At 35.4% G+C, this 22,083-nt stretch overlaps 1 protein-coding gene across 21 annotated transcripts in view; it reads left to right on the top strand.

Annotated features, from left to right (window-relative positions):
* ARHGAP12 (Rho GTPase activating protein 12) overlaps nt 1-22,083 on the top strand; it is a 118,296-nt gene that overhangs the window by 60,789 nt on the left and 35,424 nt on the right. For 3 of the 21 annotated variants that reach the window (XM_070601746.1, XM_070601757.1, XM_070601747.1), the window contains 3 exons: nt 1,650-1,913; nt 9,805-9,885; nt 17,789-17,914. In XM_070601746.1, the coding sequence (XP_070457847.1) occupies nt 1,650-1,913; nt 9,805-9,885; nt 17,789-17,914 (471 nt within the window). Of the gene's footprint in view, nt 1-1,649; nt 1,914-8,309; nt 8,451-9,804; nt 9,886-17,788; nt 17,915-21,053; nt 21,123-21,488; nt 21,564-22,083 lie in introns of all 21 variants that reach the window. The other 18 variants (XM_070601734.1, XM_070601735.1, XM_070601736.1 and 15 more) reach the window with 11 other exon arrangements.

Below are 22,083 nucleotides of genomic sequence, written 5' to 3' on the forward strand. Positions count from 1 at the left end.
TTCAATTTTTAAAGCACTCATAAAACTCGAGGTACAGTATAGAAGTAATTGAATGTCTGACTATAACTGTAGGATTTATGTGGTAAAGCAGTAGTTCTCAGCTAGGGGCGGTTTTGTCCCTAGGGGACATTGGCAATGTCTGGAGACTTTCTAGTTGTCACAATGGGGGGATGCCACTATCATCTAGTGGGTAGAGACCAGAAATGCTAGTAAACATTCTACAGTATACAGGATAGCCCCCAAACAAGAAAGAATGGTCTGTCCTCAAATGTTAGTGGTGCTGAGGTTGAGAAACCCTATCATAAAAGGAAAGATATACACACAAATATGAACACGCAATACCAAAAGGTGTTCTCAGACATGGGCTTTTTCCCTTCAGCAACTAGAATTCTAACTTCATACGGTTTACACTCTCCTTATGCAAGGGGTGTGAAGAGTATTCTTTTTTTTTTTAAAGATTTTAGTTTTCCTTTTTCTCCCCAAAGCCCCGTGGTACGTAGATGTATATTTTTTTTAGTTGTGGGTCCTTCTAGTTGTGTCATGTGGGATGCCACCTCAGCATGGCCTGATGAGTGGTGCCATGTCCATGCCCAGGATCCGAACCGGCGAAACCCTGGGCTGTTGAAGCGGAGCACGTGAACTTAACCACTTGGCCACAGGGCCGGACAGAGTATTCTGTTCTTGACTGACATCTAGTGAGACATTTAAAAATAAAACGTAAAGCTTAGGTTGAGATTAAGCATGTAAATCAGAGAGTTACTGCTTATTCTTATTTTTCCACTGTTAGGAAATTCACAAATAGGAAACTAGGAAGAGACTAAAGGATTTGTTTATGGTTACTGAGAAATTATAACTGAAAAAGAATAGAATGTAGTAAATTTTAAGCTGAAGTATATCTCCTCTATCTTTCACTTACATTCCTGATTTAATATTAGAGCTTAGAATATAAAATCTTTCATTTGATAGTTTATAAATGCAGAGTTACCCATGTGTAAGAGTTTTTATATTTTAAAAAATTGCCTAAAATCATAAAGTTTTAGAGCCAAAGGAGATGTAGGTGGTTTAATCCAATTCTCTCCTTTACAGAGATTAAAAAATTAATTTCAGAGAGAGAAAGTGATCTAATCCAATGTCATACAACTTGTTAATGCGAGATCTTAAACTAGAACCCATAGCTTCTGACTTCTAGTTGAGTATTCTTTCAGGGTGAGGGAAAGTTATTAAGCAAAGTTATTAAGCACTTTGGATTTATTTGAAACTTTTATATTTTTTTCAAACTATGAATATTAAAACTGTTAAATTATTTCTTTAGAAAGACCATATACACCTGTTTGTCTGTTTTTAGATGAATTAGTAGAGATTAGCCCTGTGGCCAAGTGGTTAAGTTCATGTGCTCTGCAGGGTTTGCCAGTTTGGATCTTGGGCACGGACCTAGCACTGCTCATCAAGCCATGCTGAGGCGGTGTCCCATATAGCAGAACTAGAAGGACCTACAACTAGAATATACATCTATGTACGTGGGGGGCTTTGGGGACAAGAAGAAGAAAAAAAATGAATTAGTGTGTATGTTTATAAATCTCATGTTTCATTTAATTTTAATGTGTTAATGTTATGCCAATTTAAACATGAATATTGCACATTTTTCACAGGCAACGACACCTCCAAATCAAGGACGGCCAGATTCTCCTGTCTACGCTAATCTGCAAGAGCTGAAAATATCCCAGTCTGCTCTCCCCCCGCTTCCTGGGAGCCCAGCAATTCAGATTAATGGAGAATGGGAAACTCATAAAGATAGTTCTGGGCGTTGTTATTACTATAACAGAGGAACACAGGAAAGAACTTGGAAACCACCTCGTTGGACTCGGGATACAAACATAAGCAAAGGAGATTCCCAGAGTCCAGGAGATCAAGAGGTATGAGTTGTGAAGGAGGCACCAGGGAGTGACCAAACTCGCTTCCCGTTGTTCAGAGGCGAAAGAAGTGAATAGGCTTGTTTCTTGGTATGGAAATGGTAGAACACTTGAAATCTCTAAGATACTAAATGTTCTTTCCAAGTTTTATTATATTAATGCTAGTTACTTCCTAATCTCTAATTAGTAGACAGTAGCTAACCTTATAGCACGCTTACTAGTTCCAGTATTAACTGGATTAAAGTTGCCTAGTGCCAGTGGTTTCCCTCGTGTGCTAGAAGGTACTAATTCAATCATTGTTATTGTCCAAGCAGTGACAATTTTTAGAAAAAGAAGGAAAGAAAATATTTGACATGACTTAGCCAAATAAATAAAAAATAAAAAACAAAGTTATTTAACTGATTAAAACAGACACTTTTCTCTGTTGGTTTGGTATGGCCAGCAAGATACTTCACGGTTTTTCTCAGTCAGAGGTACAAGATCACTTTGATTTATATCTAAGGGAAATAAGTATAAAATAATTCCTTTGCTGCAAATAGATCGTCCTTTCAGTCTGACAGTCCACTCTGAAATCATTATTTTCTCTAACAAGTGTTCGAATTCTCCCTTACCCCCCACCTCGGTTTCACTTCCCTCACACCTCTTAGAGGGCGGTGCAGCGATTTGGCCCACCATATTTTGAGAAACACTCATCTCACGTCTGAAGAGATTCCTGGGGACTGTTTAGATACGTAGGAGAAGCTTGAGTAGGATGGATAGAACAGAGTTAAATCCTGTGTTTTGATAGACAGGCCCCTGCATCTGCATAGGACACCCTGCTTTTATAGAAAGCAGCCGGCTGTACAATAAAAACAGAAATCCAGGGGCCGGCTCCATGGCCGAGTGGTTAAGTATGCGTGCTCTGCTGCGGCAGCCCAGGGTTCGGATCCTGGGCGCGGACATGGCACCGCTCATCAGGCCACGCTGGGGAGGTGTCCCACATCCCACAACTAGAAGGACCTGCAACTAAGATATACAACTATGTATCAGGGGGGTTTGGGAAATAAAGCAGACAAAAAAAACCCACCAGAAATCCAGTTAGGTAGGAGCTGGAAAAACCAGGTAACACAGCCTGCATTTAGCAGAATCTGAAAAAGCTTTTTGTGGTTAATAACCCCTCTTCTTGTCCTATTTTTCAGTTATTTATAGCTTTGGTTTGGAGATAACTTGTACCTTAGTGTTCAAGAATGAGCTAGAGAATAGTGAGAGAAATTGTTCTTGTGTTACTATAGTAAGGAAAGTGTTAGGAACACTGAGTGGTAGATCTAGAAAGATTTGAAAATAAGTTGTCCTGTGTAGCAATAGCAAAGTCAAATCTAATAATTTGGGAGAATTAGGGAAAGGGCTGTATTATAGAATGATTTAAAGGAATTCAGAGTGCCCATGGGAACTTTTAACGTTTCTTAGCTTTCCATTTCAATAAATAGATGAGAGTTATTTGTATATCAGAGTCTCAGCTTATACTAGTAGTCTTTGCACAGGTTTTATAAAAACAAATAGTTATTTCCAAAGTGGCTGAAGGATAACTTCCAGTAACTTCTTGAGAAAGGTCGCACATGGGAGGTTAAATTGAGATTTTTGTATGTGAAAATGTCTGTATTCTGCTCTCATATTTCATTGATAGTTTGCCTGAGTATAAAATTCTAGGTTAGAAATAATTTTTTCTCACAGTTGTAAGATATTTTGAACTTTGCTTTATGGCAACCTGGGTCACCTGGTTTGTGGGGAGTCTCCAATGTTAGAACCATTAGGCCTTCCTTTTAGACTATTCAGTCTCCACAGCAGTCTTAAAATCTTCTGCCTAGAGAGTCAGGGCTGCCAGGGTCTTGGTAGTTGGCATTCAGTTTGTGTATCGTTCTTTGGTCTGCCCTCTTTCTGTGTGATACCCATGTCCCAACTGTGCCTCTTATCTCCCAACTCAGAATCTTCCTGTCTTCCCTCTTGAGAGGGAGTAAATCCCTGTACTTCTGCTGGGTAAGGGAGGGGCACACACCTAGCAGCCACACATGAAGAAGGAGATCCTGGTGATTTTAGTACCCTTGCCTTCACCTGGGGGCTCCAGGAGTACCTAACAGTTAGTTCCTGAGCCGTTTGAAAATTGTGCTCTGTAAATTTGTTGGATTTCATCTTTTCAACTCCACATCTACCCCACCAGTTAAGATTCTGCTTTCTTTGTGGATAATTTCACTTTTTGTTCATCTGCTTCTTAGCTCCACAGTTTTATGAGTATTGTTTCTTCTTGTGTTCTCCCTTTTCTTGAGGGGTTAGGTCTTTTTAAGATATTTCAGTGCTTTTATTTTAGTGGGGTTTGAGAGGGAGCAAGTGTTCACTCTTCCATCTTAACTCAGAAGCTTATTATTTTGGCAGTTACCCTAGAACAGTGGTTCTCAGCCAGTAACAGTTTTGCCTCCTGGTGGGCACTAGACAATGTCTGGAGAGATTTTTGGTTGTTACAACTGGGGGAGCACTACTGGTGTCTAGTGGGTAGAGGCCAGAGAGGCTGTCAAACATCCTGTGATACACAAGACAGCTCCCACATTGAAGAATTATCTGGCCTTAGGTGTCCATAGTGCTGCTGTTGAGAAACTCGGCCTTAGAAATTTTGACATGCATACTTAGAAAGTCTAAAGTTAATTGGTATCTTCTTGCTCCTTAAAGCGGTACAAGAACTATACACGCTGTTGTGCTATTGTTGTCTTATATTTTGTTTCTATTTTTAGCCCTCTTATTGTTGTACAAGGTGACTCTAAAAGTTAATCCTCATATTTACCACTTTGTTTTCTCACATTTCTTTATGCAGATTAGATTATCTTGGATAAATTTTCTCTTGTCTAAAGTACATAGTTTTAAATTTCCTTAGTGTGGATCTGTTAGTGATAGAATCAGATTTTTTGTTTGTCTGGAAATGCATTTATTTTGTCCTTATTTTTGAAGAGTATCTTTACTGGGTGTACAGTTCCAAGTTGATTGTTCACCTGTTTGTTTTTTCCTAGTTCATTGAAGATTTCATTCTCTGTTTTCAGGCTTCCATTGTTGATGTTGGAAATTCACTTGTCATTCCTTTAAGAGCAGCCTGTCTCTTCTTGCTGGCAGCTTTAAAGATCTTGTATCTCTGCTTTCACTATGAGGTAACTAGGTGAAGGTATCTTTTTTTTGTTTCCTGCCAGGGCTTTGTTGGGACTCCTGAATTTAGGGAGTCCTGTCTGATCAGGTCTGGAAAATTCTTAGTCATTGTCTATATATAGCTTCTGTCCCATTTTCTCTTTCCTCTCATTCTGGAACTTTGATTAGATGACTGCTTAATCCCCTTACTCTGTTTGTCATGGCTCTTGATTTCCCGTATACTTTTAAATTTTCTCTCTGTGTCTCTTCCTGCTTCATTCTCAGTCATTTTCAGATCTAGCTCCTGTTCACTATTTTTCTCTTCAGGTACATCTTTATGTGATATTAAACCAGTCCTTGAATTTAAAAAATGTTATTTTTTTATTTGTTTGGAGGAGCTTCCTCATCTTATTCCTTTGAAAAGTTTTAGACCTGCAAAAAAAAATGGAAAGAATAGTAGAGTGAGCATCCATATACCAGATGTCCTTCATCTAGATTCATCAGTTGTTAACATTTTGCCACATTTACTTTATTTCTCTATCCCTCCTTCCACCTCTTTACCCTCCAATAATTTTTTCTGAACCGTTTGGAGGAGACAGCATAAGATTTTATTCTCTGAATGTAAGGCCATTTTTCAGCAAAACCAATTTTTTTGGTGAAAAACAGATTTATCATAGCCAACAAATTTAATATTGGTATATTATTTAATACATAGTTAATATTCAGTGTTTCTCACTTGTCAAGTAATATCCTTTATAGTTTTTCCTGCAGTGGAGCATCCAGCGAGGGATCATGTATTGCATTTATTTGTCATGTTTTTCTTTAGCTTTATTTTATATTTTATTTTTGATAATTCCAGTATATAAAGTCTTTGAGAGTCTCATTATGTTGTCTGTTTTTCTTGTCTCTCACTCATGGTGTTTTGTTGCACATCTTTTGTGTGTCTCAGTATGTGTTTTAATGTGAGATGATAGTTCTTGAAAATTCGTATATAGGAAGTCTTTAATGCTGGGGTTGAAAGTTTATTCCTTCAGAGAGGATGTGCTTTGTTTCTGCCAGGTGCCTAGGGAAACTGGTATCCTATGAATATCTGTAACTAAATTTTCAGTTTTTATAGGCCACCTAAGTAGTAGTAAGTTGGATTGCATAAAGACTTGCTTGTAGTTGGGGATTCCTCCAGTTTCCCCCAATTTTTTGTGAAGATTCCTGTGATTTCCCTAGTGTGGAATAAAGGGACGAGATTTGTTTCTGGTTCACCCATAAGCTGTGGGTATAATTCTTTGGCCTCCCAGTTCTTTATTGTGGGGTATCCTTTTACACTCCCTGCCTTTGATGGTCCTGAGTCCCGTTCCCCAGTGCTTCTGCATGGCCTCGAAAACTAATGTTCTAGTTCGGGGTTTGGCAACTATCTTCAAAGAGAAGGCTGGTCTTTTTATTCTACTTATCTTTCTGGATTCTTATTTCTACTTAGTTTTTGACCTCTCAGTATTTCTTAACTAACTTCTTGCTGCTTGATGATTTTTAAAAAAATTTTATGTAATATTTTAAACTGCTTTCATCTGGGCGATCAGTTGGGTACCTACCTGTCATTCTTCTATAAATGGAACATCTAGGTGGCCTCCTCATCTTTCTACTAGGCTATGTTTGCTACAGAATATTTACCCCGAAGTCGCTGGGCCAAGTGTCCTGCTGAATGGAGTTATTTAGTATAGAACAGTTAACATTTGGAGAATGCTTACCAAAATAATCTTAATTTTTGTTTGTCCTTAGACATCTCTTTTCTAGCAGTAAATATTAAGATCTTAAAGCTGCTCTTGGTTCTATAGTGTAAGAAAACATGTTGAGGTACTGGAGGGTTACTTTTCATGGTAGAAGTGAACATTTTACTGCACAAAAATTAGGAAATTATGGTGAGCATTTTGTCAACTAGAAAGTTGAGTTTATGAAAAACATGATTTAGTGACTTTCTTAAATTAATTTTGCTAATTAGATTGCATTCTTTTACTGTGCTTCTAACAGACTTTATTGCACTTCTCCTTCATGAGCTTACACTTTAAGTGGTCTCAATTAAGTAAAAATTAATCCTAATTTTTGATTTAGGTTGTCCATTTTCTAAAAACATTACCGTTCTGAAACATATACAGCTCAGTTTATGCAAGGCTTCTGCAAAGTTGTCTATGTCAGTTTTTGTGAACATATTAATATTAGGATATTTATGTCAAGTTACTTCTACAACATTGAGAATCTAAGTATCTTAGTGTTTTAGACCAAATTACAATGGTAGAAAATATATCTGATTAAGATTTAATTGCAGAAACTATTTTACCTGTAAGTGATCCTGGAAGGGTCATTTGCACATGAGAGTTAACCTAGGGATATTGGTTGAATGAATGAAGTTTAAGTGCAGTAAGCAAATTGCTACTTAGTCACATGGTGCCTCTTGTTTGAAAAAACAGAAATGGTTAAATTTTCTCCATCTTCTAATTTGCTTCTCTTAAATGTCTGGAGTTTATCGTTTTTGTTTTTTTTTTTTTAAAGGAAAGGATACCTTAATTATTTCCACAATGAATTTCTTAATCTCTCTGTATTGTGTTTGAATTTTCTCAATAATATTTTTTCTTGTTTTGAAGTTTAGTTTCCGACAGTCTTTAATAAGCACTTGGTTGGGTGAGTTAGGAAAATTTGCCAATAAATTAGGACATAAAATATAGTGTTACAAAGCTAGTGTCTTTTTCTCTCCTTGCCATCCCACGCACTTTCACAAAAGAGTTCAAGATATATTTATTGAGCATTCTTGTTTGCCAGAAATTTGGTTAGGAACTTGTGAGATAGAGATGAGTGAGAATTTTCAAGATTCTCAGTCTGATGAAGTACCCCATCCGCTACTTTGGTTACACATAGGCATGTGTACGCATACACACTCCTGTCATTTTCTAACCTGATTTCAGTTTAAAAGCAGCTAGAAAAAGCAGCATTAAATAGAAAGTAACATTTTATCTGTCTGAAACATTGTTTTCAATTTTATTATGATGAATTTCTCTAGGGTTGCATTAATGTGATAAAATAACTATTATTAATTTCACCTCACCACTTACAGTGTACCATTTAAAAGACTAAACAATGTTTTGAAGATTAAATACTCAAATATATTCCAGATATCTGGTACTAATACCCAAATAAAGTCTATCGCTTAGATTTTCAGCTACTGTGTATATATATGCAAAGAAGAAAAATCCTTATGTTTCTGACTGTTTATAGCTTCTTTCATCAGAAGAAAACTACCACAGCATTTGTTACAGCCAGTCAGATAGTCAGTGTGGTTCTCCTCCAAAGGGTTGGTCAGAAGAGTTGGATGAACGTGGGCATACCTTATATACCAGTGACTATACTAATGAAAAGGTACCTTTTTTTTCTCATCTAGTGTTCTTGGCAGAATCCTCTCATAAAACAGTTGTGTACTGAAGTTTTAGTAGTAAAAAACTCATGAAGATATTCTTTATTGTAATTCTATAATCATGACAATTGACAAATGAAAACTCAGTATAGCTACTGATTCATGGGTTTAAACTGCTTACAGTGATACTGATTCTTGTAGTGTTGAAACCCATTTAAGATAGACCTTTTAAAGAGTAGACCTACTGAGTATCATTCTGTTTAGACTTCTTCAATAAATGTATTTCTTTATATTTTTCTTGGTGAATAGTTTTCTGAACATGCCATTATGATATACCACTTCACTTCCTGTATTCCTTTTTCTTTTATAACCAAGTTATGTAAAACAAAAACCATGAATCTAGTATGTTGTGATTAATTAATTAGTTTGGGAATACACATTGAAATTTTATGTGTATTATATCTGGTATCATCAGAGAAGGTAACTGCTTGGTTGTGCTAGTTTAGAGAATAGATCCTTGGAAATAAATGGAGGTAGGTTTTTACCCCTCATTCCTGCTTTAATTATTAGACATTAGAACATTAGGAAACAGTAGTTTTCATTTATTTCACAATCAAGATCACATGTTTATATTACCAATACTTATTCTTTTTCTCCTCATATTCCCTATGTTATCTTATGTGAAGTTTTGTTGTTATTTAAATCATATTGAGTAAGATGTGTCGGCTATAGGAGGTAACTCCTAAGGGTTTGCATAAAGTTTGGCTTAAATTGTTCAGTAGTTTTATACTTAAAGATTGAAAAAAGTTTTCCTTTTGTTAGAGTGTGGCCCTGTGTCCGCTGCGTGTATGTGCGTCTGTGTATCTTTGTTCTCTGTTTCTTGTTATGTTGTTAGAGTGTGGCCCTGTGTCCGCTGCGTGTATGTGCGTCTGTGTATCTTTGTTCTGTGTTTCCTGTTATGTTGTTAGCGTGTGGCCCTGTGTCCGCTGCGTGTATGTGCGTCTGTGTATCTTTGTTCTGTGTTTCCTGTTATGTTGTTAGAGTGTGGCCCTGTGTCCGCTTGTGTATGTGCATCTATGTATCTTTGTTCTGTGTTTCCTATTATGTTGTTAAGTGGTGCTTGAATCACTAGCTTGACATTGGAAGAAAGAGAAAATGAGTTCACATTTAATATTTTTACTTATTCTCACCAAACTTAAAATGCAAGTCTGTTACTATAAATTTGTTGAATTTCTTTTGCAGTATTCTTGAGCAAGTAGAATAAGGTTTATAAGAACAATATCTAATATCTCTGGTTGTATAAGCCTTAAAGTCACTTTTATTTAAATTTAAAATATTACACCTGTTTTGTTTTTATAGTGGCTCAAGCATGTTGATGATCAAGGTAGACAGTATTACTACAGTGCAGATGGATCTCGGTCGGAATGGGAATTGCCAAAGGTAACAAACCTTAACACTGAATTTCTATTTAAAAATAGTAGATGGAAGGGCTGGCCAGGTGGTGCAGCGGGTAAGTATGGACGTTCCACTTTGGCAGCCCGGGGTTTGCCAGTTCTGATCCCGGGTGCGGCCATGGCACCGCTTGGCAAGCCATGCTGTGGTAGGCGTCCCACATATAAAGTAGAGGAAGATGGCCATGAATGCTAGCTCAGGGCCAGTCTTCCTCAACAAAAAGAGGAGGATTGGCGGCAGATGTTAGCTCAGGGCTAATCTTCCTCAAAAAAACATAAGAAAAAAGAAATTTATCTTCTTCCTGAAGTAAGTTAATTTAAAGAAAAATATTAGTATAAAGAGATGGATATCATGTATCTAGAAAAAAATCACTAGGTATTACTAAATTGACTGAAGATTGGGAGACACTAATCTAGTAAACTGGTGCTAAAAGTGGAAGGAACCACTTTCATCTGACTTTTAATTATTTTATGAAATTGTAAGGCTTGATACTAGTAGAGTAAGATGTACAGCCTTTATGTGACTTCTAAGAACACACTTGCAAATCTGTATTGAGGCAGTAGCAGAAGAGCTCCGTTATAACTCTGACAGCTTTTAAAATGTTAAGATCTCAAGGAAGAATGTAGGTTGCTATAATGGAAATTTGGCGGGAGTGGCGTCTGGGCATAAAGGAATACTGGTTCTTTTGGTTAATTTGGCTATCGAGTACAGCCTCAGAATTTTCTGGTAGTTAAAAAAGCCTTGTCAAATCTTCAAATAAGCATTTTTGATTCTTTATCACACAGTTTATGTAGGTACTTTCTCTTTTGCCCAGCTCAGCAGAAAACACTATTTCATATTTTTAGCCACTTTGTTTTTTAAATTAATACTTCCTAAATGAGAAGTCGTATTAAAATTTACATTTGGATAATATGATTGTTTTTTTAAAATACGACTTGCAACTTAAACATGTTAGTATTAATGAAGATAATTTTTATATTTCAATTACAAAAACTTCCATATGCGAAGTGTTATGAAAATATTATCACATAGTGGGTTTTTTTTAATGACTTTACTTTTGAGAGTAATTGAGAGGAAGGTACAGAGAGATCTCCCTGCCCCCACACATGCATACCCTCCCCCATTATCAACATCACTCACCAGCGTGGTAATTTTTTTTTTTTAACCGAGCGTGACCTGCACTGACGCATCGTAATCACCCAGAGTCCATGGTCTACCTTAGGCTTCACTATTGGTGTTGTACATTTTGTGGGTTTGGACAAAAGTATAATGACATATATCTGTCATTATAGTATCGTACAGAGTATTTTCACTACCCTCAAAATCCTGTCCTCTCCCTGTTCACCCCTTCCCCTCTTCCCTGGCAACCACTCATCTTTTGATTGTCTCCAAAGTTTTTCTCATGTTGTTTTACTTAATCATGAAATAATATCAGGAATGAAGAAAGATCCAAATAAAAATATATCTAAAAGTGCCATAAATTCCTCCTCACGTATTTCAGTGTTGGAAGTTTTATATCATTTAAAATTATGAAGTGCAATTCAGTAAAGCATTTGTGGGTCTTTTTCATTTTTCATCATTATTAGTTTGTACTTTTGGAATCTGATTCTGAAGGTAAAACCACATTTACCTTTTAAACTTCAAAGTTATGCCAACCACTCAGAACTCTATAATAGTCTTATTTTGTGAACTATAGCATAGCAATTGAGTGATTTCTCTAGCGACAGTTTGGGTTCTTTATGTTTGTGTGTGTTTCACAAAAAACTGAACATGAGGGGCTGGCCCGGTGGCACAGCGGTTAAGTGCGGACGTTCCACTTTGGTGGCCTGGGGTTCGCTGGTTCGGGTTCTGGGTTGCAGACATGACACTGCTTGGCAGGCCATGCTGTGGTAGGCATCCCACATATAAAGTGGAGGATGATGGGCATGGATGTTACCTCAGGGCCAGTCTTCCTCAGAAAAAAGAGGAGGATTGGCAGCAGTTAGCTCAGGGCTAATCTTCTTCAAAAAAAAAACCACAAAAAACTGAACATGAAATGGCCTAACTTTATTTTCCTAATTTAATTGTCTCTCAATAAAACTCAAAAATGGAAAAATAATATTCTAAGCTTAATATAGCTGTTATTAGGATAGTATAATACAACTCTTACCACCTTTTGGGAGAAAAGGGTATACATAATAAGATTAACAGTATTTCTGTTTTGTAAATGTACTAGAAAGAAGTTATAGAATATATCAAGTATTATTTTTCAAAACTAGATACCATTTATAAAAACAATCATATTTAGTGATTAAATTGGAAAGAAAAATCTATGGATAGTGATGGGCCAAAATATATAATACTGTATGACCTGGGTTAGGAATATATTTTGGGGACATAACTATCCAATGATCAATATAACAGTGATTGGTTCTCTTAGGCTTATAAAATATGAGATCTGATTTTTGACTTAAACTAGAAGATAAATCTGCTGAAAGTTTAGTTCACTGAAAATGATTTAGATTATAGAAGACTAATATTTCATTATTATAATATTAATTACATAATTTAAACATAATATTAAATTTTTGTTCCGTTTGTCACATTTGGATTTTAGCTCCTATCAGTACCTCAAATATCATTTGAGTTATAGAAGAATCTTTTGTTGTATCGTATCTTTCTTGACAGTGGTTTCCTTACCCGGAGTAACGAGATCAAACACAAGCCTTCTTATAGTGATTTGTCCCAGGTCAGTTTCCATTGAAAAAGGAGGCTTCCAGGATGACGTTTCATAAGGAGCAGTTTAGAACCTTTACTTAACTGGTAGCTAAAATTCCTATTCAGTTTCTTGTTAACTTCTATTGTTTCCTTGGTTGAAAGACATATATTCAATGTTAAGAAGCCTGCTTATTTCTGGAGATGTCCTGGGTGAAAGGAGAGAGGCAAGGGATTGACTTATGTCAAAGCCTTAAAGATTAGTTCTACAACAATGGAAATGGGTGCTGATTGTGATCAGTGTTGAGTCATTAGTTTTGTGATATTATCTATTTTCTGCTGCCATTTGCCACCTACGATAAAGTCAGAAGGTCTTGGCAGTTTCTTGAACTTCCAGTTGAATTGGATGTGGGGAAGAGGTTTGAGTTGGGTACACTAGGAATGAGGAAATAAGGAAAGATGTTCCAAAACCACTATTTAAGGGATTGTTACTTTATGATAAAGAAAATTGCAGGTTAAATTCTGTACCTTAAGCAGTTTTACACTTAGTAAGTCTAAAATAAGTTCTGCCAGATAGTTTTGCAACCCTCAATGCAGATGTGAGAAATTTAATTTAACTGCTGTTTTCTGAATACATACTTGGTGCTCAGTACTGTGTAGGTGTTATAGTGAATACAGGTGTAGGGCATTGTCTTTACCTTCAAGAAGAAAGAAGGACTATGTTTGTATGACAACTAAGTGAGATACAATATGTATCCACATGTGTTTATACATAGCTGGTTCTAGATTGGGTTTAGGGAAGGAACCACAAAACCACTAGATGGGCAGAAGGATTGGGAGGGAAAAGTAAAGAAGGATGAGTGAAGAGAGAAAACAAAACAAACGTCTCCTCCTCAAAATGAAACTGCTGTTTTAAATTCCAAGTAAAACACATGAAGAACTCTAATGCTGTTATAGACATGAGAAAATCAAGAATCAGAACGTTGTACTCCAGATGAAATTAATTTTCTTAATAACTTAATAGAGACTTTATGTTGCAGATGTTTAGAGTTAAGTGAAGGCTTTCATTTAAAAACAAGAAATTATGAAAAAATAAAACCAAATGATACATGAATAGGTGATAGGATAAAGAATTAGGAATCTTTGAGATAAAAAAGATAGTCGTTGAAATAAAAAGTTCAGTCGATAGTATAAACTACAGACAGATAGGAAGCTAACAAACATTAAAGCATAGTTAAGAGAAATAGAAGATGGGTGGAGAGTTTCCTAAGTTCATATACTAACTAGGAAGTCCATATACTAACTAGGAAGAAGAGAAAGGTGGAGAAATAATGTTTGAAAATATAATAAAACTGAAGGAAGGCATTAGTCTTTAATTGGAAAATGTGCCTTGAATAGTGACTGGGATGGATAAAAATAAATCTTCCTGTTGACACAGTTTACTGGATTTGCAGAACTTCACTATAGGAGACGATCTTAAAAGCCATCAAAGGGTAAAAAACCAGATTGCCTATTCTGGTAGACTGCATCATTGGATCCATTCTTTACCCAGTCCTGTATCAATAATCTTTGCTCCATACCTTTGTGGTGGCCTCCCACTGTGAAGGGGCGTGTATTGTCCTGCCGCTAAGTTCAGCCATGTGACTTGCTGTCACTGATGGGATGTGAGCAAATGTCTCCCAAGCATAGTTTTGAAATGGGCTTGTGCACCAGGGCTTGGTCTTCCGCCTCTGCCTTGCTGTGAGAAGAGCATGCCAGGCAACCCTCCTGGTCCCTGGAGGAGTAATCAGATTTTTAAAAATGAACAGAGCCTCTGAGATCTGTGGAAAACACACAAGATCTAACATTTGTTTTATTGGAGTTCCAGAAGGAGAGGAGAAAGAGTTTGAGGCTGAAAAATATTTGAAGAAATAATGTTTGGTAATGTCCCAAATTTGGCAAATGACAAATGAACAGATTCAAGAAGCTGAGTGAACACTAAACAGAATAGACTCAGAGAAACCAACATCTAGACACATTGTAATCAAATTGCTGAAAACTAAGACTGCCCCCCACCCCTAAAGAAGAACATCTTGGAAGCAGCACAGTGAAACAACAGATTACTTATAGGGTAATGATTTGAAAGGCAGTGGATGTCTTACTAGAAACCATGAAGCCAGAAGGAAGTGATATAACATTTTTCAAATGCTGAAAGGAAAGAACTGTTGTTAAGCCATAATATACATTCAGCAAAACTATCCTTCAAGAATGAAAGTAAAATAAGACATTTTCAGATGAAAATAAATTGAGATTTATCACCAGCAGTCTTTTTCTCAGAGAATTGCTATAGGAAGTCCTTCAAACAGAAGGGAAGATGATACCTGAAGAGGACTTGGAACGTCAGGAATGAAGAAACAGTGGGAAGGGTGAATATCTGGGGAGACCTTTGTCCTGAGTTTTAAAAATTATGTTTGACATTCAAAACAAAAATTATAACATTTCTGAAGTAGTATTCATGGTACGCGGAGGTATTTAAGACAACTCTATCATAAAGGGGGGAGAGTAAGGGGTGTAATTGTTCGTAAAGTTTCTACATTGCACGTGATGTAGTAAAATGTTACTAGTAGACTGTGATAAATTAAGTATGTAAATTGTAATCCCTAGTGCAAGCACTGAAAAACTGTAAAATGAGAGAGACTCAAGAAACTATTGATAAATTAAAATATGGTAGTAAAAACTGCTCGAGTAGCCAATAGGAAGGCAGGAAAAGAGAAACAGGAATGATAAACAGAACAGAAAACATAATAAAATGGCAGACTTAATCCTAACATTAATAGTTACGTTAAATGTAGATGATCGAAACACACCTGTGAAGAGATTTTCAGAATGGATAAAAAACCATGACCCACCTGTCTACTTCTACAAGAAAACCAATTCAAACATGATATATTACAAGGAAATAAAAGTTATTTATCGGATAATGGGTGTAAATTAATACTGGCACCTTGGACACGTCCACTTATAGCAAAATGGTTAAATTGTGGTATCTACAGATATTATATAGAAGTGAAAATAAGTGAATGAGTTAGAACTGCATATTCACCAACATGGATACATTGTTTAAAATAAAAACACATTGAGTGAAAAAAGCAAGTTGAAGAATTATGCATGTGATTCCATTTATATAAAATTTAAAACGCACAAGTAATATGTATTTATAAATACATAAGTATGTATCACAGTATAAAATGCATGAGAATGTTGAGCCCTGAGTTAGGCTGGGTACTGCTGTGGAGGGAGGGAGAGGATGGAGTCTGGAAGATGTGTTCAGAGGGCCTCTAATATGTCTATAATATTGTATGTCTTAACAACAACAATAACAAACACCTGAAGCAAACATCTTATGTTAGATATGCTAAAGCTCAGTGGTGGGTTTTCATTAGTCACTGTTCTTTAGTTTACCTTTGAAATAATTCAAATAAAAATTCAGTTAAAATTCTTAAAACCAAAAGCTCTTTTTAGAGGGATTATAAAAATATTAAGTTTTAGCTATCTTAACTAGACACATACATGTGTGTGTTTGTATATTTTAACTGAGTCATCTTATTTTTCTTTTCTATAAGTATGTGACACTTTATTTTTGTTTTCTGTCTACACTAGATTTTATATCTATCTCATTTATGCTTTCTTTGCTTTTATGAACCTATTGTTGCCTAGTAGAATCATCAGCACATTTAAAATTGTGATTATTACCCAGTTTAATTTTACGTTATTTTTGTTCCCACATTGAAAGCATTTCTAAACATCTGTAGTAATTATAGCACTCAAAAGCTAGGGTAGGTATCATACACAAGCTTACACACAACTATACATTTTAATTGGTGCTAACGATGATTGTATTGAAGGGAAAATATAGCCCTGTTTAATATTTGAGTTTCTTTTCACTTGGGGATTTCTGGCACAGAATTTTTTTTCGCTAGCCTTAAAGCTTCATCTTTGTTTATTCTATAAATTATCCCTTTGTGAATTTCTATGATAAATGTTAAGATTGCTGTTTGTTAAGCAACAGTGAATTAAAAACAAACACTCATATGTTATTGCCTGGCTTTGGGTAACAAAGTAACAGCTTTGGGAGACAGTTTGAGGAGCCTGTAAGGACTCTTTTTGGAGAGAAAAGAAATGGCATATTGTGGAGAAAGATGTTGGAAGGTTTTTTAATATTAAAAACATCCCCAAAATGTACTTTCATTGAAATTATAGTCAGTCATTAAAATTTAAGATTTACTGGGCTTTTTATGGGTGAGGGGAGTAAATAGATATTAGGTATCCTTTGGTTTCAGAAGAAGAATGTATCCCTTACAAAGCAGATTAATATTTTTTATTTTATTATAATTCGTTATTCATAATTTACTAAAATTGCCTGTATAAAACAGCCTAACTCTTAAACATCACATTTCTCAAATGTTTCTGCTTGGTGATCTTCTTGACGTGTCAAACACTTACATGATTTAATGCCTACTGATAATGTGTTCTTAATTTTATATGCAGTTTTCTTGTCAGTTATTGCCTATCCTTTGTGCACAACTGATACATTCAGGATTGGGCTTTAGAACTAGTACCATCTCTACCTTTCACCTGGTTATGTTTTACCACTTCAGAGAAACAAATAACAGTATGTTTGGCCTATAAGTAAAAGCAAAAGTAAAAACAACCCTTTAAATGTGAAAATACTGTTACAGTGTTTGTAAGCACTATTTTTAAAACCTAAACCAAAAATTGGATTTATGTGGATTTTAGAAGTAGAAGAAACCTTAAAATATTAATTTGTTCAATGACCTCATTTTATAAATTATGATAACTAATATTTATTGAGACCCTACTATCAGGGCAATATTTGGTACTTTTTATGCTTTGTTTAATCCTTATAACAACTCTGTGAATGAGATATTTGTTAGATCTTTTTACAGTTGATGAAACAGACTTGGGGAGATTAAATATTTTGCCAAATATAACATTAACTTGGTCTCTCCAAAAGCAAACTCTGTGATCCTCTCAATTGTGCCACAGTGCTGGTCACAGATCAGAAAACTGAGCCCAGAAAATTCATATTAATGTCATACAAGGAAGTTTGCCTAATGTCATGTGTCATTGGGAGCTAGCATGTTTAGATTCCACTTTTTGTTTCTCTTATTTATGAAGTATATTTTGTTTCCTTTAGTATAATGCTTCATCCCAGCAGCAAAGAGAAATAATTAAAAGTAGGAGCCTGGACAGGCGGCTGCAAGAACCCATAGTATTAACAAAGTGGAGACATAGCACCATTGTGTTGGACGCTAATGACAAGGTAGGACTTTTTGAGAAGGTCTGTTGAGAATTTTGCCAAATTCTGTATTATTTTATTTTCTCCTTAACTGAATCTCATACCTTGGTGACTGCTATTTTAATGTATGCAGCATTAGTCGGTCCTGGAGTGAGTTGTGATTTTTGCCCAAAGGACTGACTTATCTGTGGCTGAATGATGTATACCTTGATACGTTTGAGCCTAGTAGGTGACAGATTTTTTGATAATCCTATTGTAAAGTCACATATCTGTTATATTGTTTATTTTCAATCTCTAGGAGGTTTTATAGCAGAGACATTTAATTAATTTAATTAATTCCTCCATTCCAGGAAAAACTGGAATCTCACTCCCATGTTCCCTGTTTCCCTGTACAAGGTGCTTCCTTTGTCAGTCTGAGAAGTAATGTTCTCTGTTTCAAATAGAGGATGGATTTTGATGCAAACGTCAGAATGGAAAAGTCATAAAGTTTTTAACTTCCTTATGAGTTACATCTTTACACTGTGGCTTCATTTTGGGGATAGAGTAGGAAATTAGTACACATTTGCAGAACATCAGGCATACTAATGTTATCATGTGAAGGTGGCAGTAACACCCCAAAACTAAGTAAATTATTTTAAAAGAGTATTTGTCGTTGGGGGACTCTTATTTTTACCACGAGGCTTCTCTTTTGACATAGTTCACAGGTTTCCTGCATTTTCAGGTGTGTTAGTGAAAACAGGATGAACTCTCCTAAAGCATATTTTTCTGTTTGGATACTTTCTGTCTTAAATTCCTTTATAAATTATCTCAATGAATCAGTCAAAATGAATATTTCTTTAGTATTACAGTGACTGTAGAGTTGATCTTTGTTAAATTAGAAAGTGGACTTTTGTGGAGCTGTAGAAAAAGTCTGCACACATCATGTTTATAAGATGGACTAATAGAACCAGGAAAGTAGCAGACCAGTTTCTAATTTCTATTTGTAAAGATGTTATGTGGTTGAACGTAGGCGGCATATTAAAGGAATGAAATTTTGGCTTCTGTGCTATTGAAGAATGATTCAAAATATACTAGCATTGAGATTAACTTGAGTAGGTAAGATTCCTAGAGGTTTTAATTTAAAAATTGATTTGAGGGGCTGGCTCCATGGCCCAGTGGTTAAGTTCGCGTGCTCTGCTGCGGCGGCCCAGGGTTCGGATCCTGGGCGCGGACATGGCACCGCTCGTCAGGCCACGTTGAGGCGGTGTCCCACATCCCACAACTAAAAGGACCTGCAACTAGGATATACAACTGTGTACGGGGGGGTTTGGGGAGATAAAGCAGGAAAAAAAAAAAAAGATTGGCAACAGTTGTTAGCCCAGGTGCCAATCTTTTAAAAAAGAAAAAAAAATTGATTTGACTCCAAGAACCAGATTACAATTGAGTGTATACAGAATTCTCCTGAAGACCATGTATAATGCTCTAACGCCAAAGCCATCGTTGAACCAGCTCCACTGCCTCTTCATACTAGAACAAAATGGATGATTATTTTGGTGATGTTAGACTTAAAATTTTTTACTCCTTTTTAATGTTTCTTCAGATTCATTTTTAGTCTATTATTAGAATAAGTTGCATGAAGTTCTTATTACATTTCCTTTTTCATCTAATTACTTCACAATTGTCAGAACATGATTTTCTTGAGGTCAGAGATTTACATATTTTTGGTAGAATTGTCTCCCTCCCCCCCACCTTACCCTTTATAAATGGATCACAGATAATTATGAACTTTTCTATTATCATCACCTAGTGTATATCTTTTTAAGATTTGAGGTTGTGAAAGAGGAACTATTTCAGAACAGACACTGACTCACGTATGCTAAAGGGGTAAAGTATGTATAACTTGAACTGTAACCAAAGAAACCTAATGCTCTGTATCAAATATTGTTATGATGACATAATCCTAATTCAGTTGCCAGACAACCTTGGAGGAGGTAGCTGTGTGATGTCTGTGTGTAGATGTGTGGGTGCATCTGTTTGTTTCTGCCTCTGTATGGTTTTTACTAAAACCTGCTATTTGTAGACATTTAAGATATATTTATTTATGCATATACATTTATAAATATACATGAATGTATAAATGTAAAATAGTTTCTTTATAATAATTATAATTGTTATACATACATTTTACTCATTTTGATGTGGTTTTTATTTCTGTAGGACCGATAATGCTCTGAAAAATCATATTACTATTCATTTTATTCAGTTATTTTTTAGTTTGTGGGTCATCAAGTCTTTCCTTCCTCTTTTTCTCAGACTGTTTTAATATTAGACACTTTTTAGAAGTCAAGAGATTGAAAAGTGAAACATCTCAAGCTGTCAGAAAAAAAAATACTTGAATGATGCTAAACTGAGATTTGGACATTGTGTAATTTCTTTTTGTAAGGATATATTTGATGTGATTTTAATATTTTCTCCATAACAGTGTCTTGGATGTTTGATTTGAAAGGTTGTCCCTTCAATGGTTTTCCGTGTAAACATTCACTGCTGCCTGGTTTCTGTGTTTACAAATTGTTTAGGATATAAACCTGAAGACTTTTTTCCAAGTGAGTGGATATAGAGTTAACAGTTTTTTGCATTGTGATTTAACACAAATTCCCAAGTTTTTCTACAGTATCTTATCCAGTTTCATAAGCATAGAAAAGTAGACTGATACAGGTATGAGGATGAATGTTTAAAGAAATTATTTGGTTTTATAGGAAAATTAATAATAGGTATTGGCATATTATTTTTCGAATTCTCTTTTCCTGAAATTATTCAAAGCATGTCAGGGAATGGAGAAAATTTAAATGGAGCTTGGCTGTTGGTACCAAAAAAATGTTTCTTTGGTCTTATCCTCCATGAAAAATCACATACTGTGTTTTAATATTGACAAAGCAGAATTGCTTTAAAAATGCACGTTATTGGTTTGCTCCTTTTATTTTCTTGTAGACTTATACATTTAAAACATTTCTTTTTTTTCTGGGGAATTATTAATCTTTAAATCTGAGATTTCTTTGCATTTTTAAAAATCTTACTTATTTCTAATAGTTGGAAAGTTAGCTATAATACTAAAATCACTTTAAATATTAATAGTAATTTAATTTCTTACATAGCTGTTGACTAAAATAAATTCTTATTCTGGCAGTTGCCAAGTAATTCCTGTGACTATTTCATGCCTAATCCTGGATATTCATATCTGCTACACCAAGAGCAAGTTAGTATGCTGACTATTACATTTTTATCCATAAGCATTTAGATTTTACCTATTGTAGATATGGTTACTTCAGGCTGCTGCAACATCATGATTTAAAGGCAACGTGCATCATTTCTTTTGAATAATTCTTTATGCAGTATTTAAATTTAACTGTTTTTGGTATAAAATATGCCGTGTTTCATAAACTTCATGACAGCTGTAGTTTTCAAATCAGTACCATGTTAGTTTCGGAGCTGAATATAGAAAGAAAATAACTAGGGAAAAAATTTTCTTAGCCTTCCTTGTTAAACTTTCCCACTGTGAGTAGAGGGAGAAATATAATTATATAAAGTAGAGTAACATTTTTTCATTACTTATTTCTTGTAGGAATCTCCAACTGCCTCAAAACCCTGCTTTCCTGAATATGAGTCTTCTCCCTCTTCACCAAAGCACCAAGATACAGTTAGTATGATAGCAGCATATAGTATAACATAGTCTAGTTATTTCAATCAATTTCAGTAAATCAGTTTTCTCTAAGTGTAATGTTTAAATATTTCTTGGGCTTTTATTAAATTTCATTGGTTTAAAAAAAAAAAATTACGAGCGGCCAGCCCAGTGGCGCAGCAGTTAAGTTTGCACATTCTGCTTTGGTGGCCTGGGGTTCGCCGGTTCGGATCCCGGGTGTGGACCTATGCACCACTTGTCAAGCCATGCTGTGGTAGGAGTACCACATATAAAGTAGAGGAAGATGGGCACTGATGTTAGCTCAGGGCCAGTCTTCTCAGCAAAAAGAGCAGGATTGGTGGCAGATGTTAGCTCAGGGCTAATCACCCTCAAAAAGAAAAAAAAAAAAACAATTAAATAGGTTCAAATTAAAAATCAGATTTTATTGATTTAAAAGCCCCTTTTTGTGCAAAATATGGTATCTTCATGATTATAGGCCATATTTGTAAATGATGAATTTATGTTTGGTTTTTAAAAA

This window comes from Equus przewalskii, chromosome 30 (genome assembly GCF_037783145.1).
Source record: "Equus przewalskii isolate Varuska chromosome 30, EquPr2, whole genome shotgun sequence".
Lineage (NCBI taxonomy): Eukaryota > Metazoa > Chordata > Mammalia > Perissodactyla > Equidae > Equus > Equus przewalskii.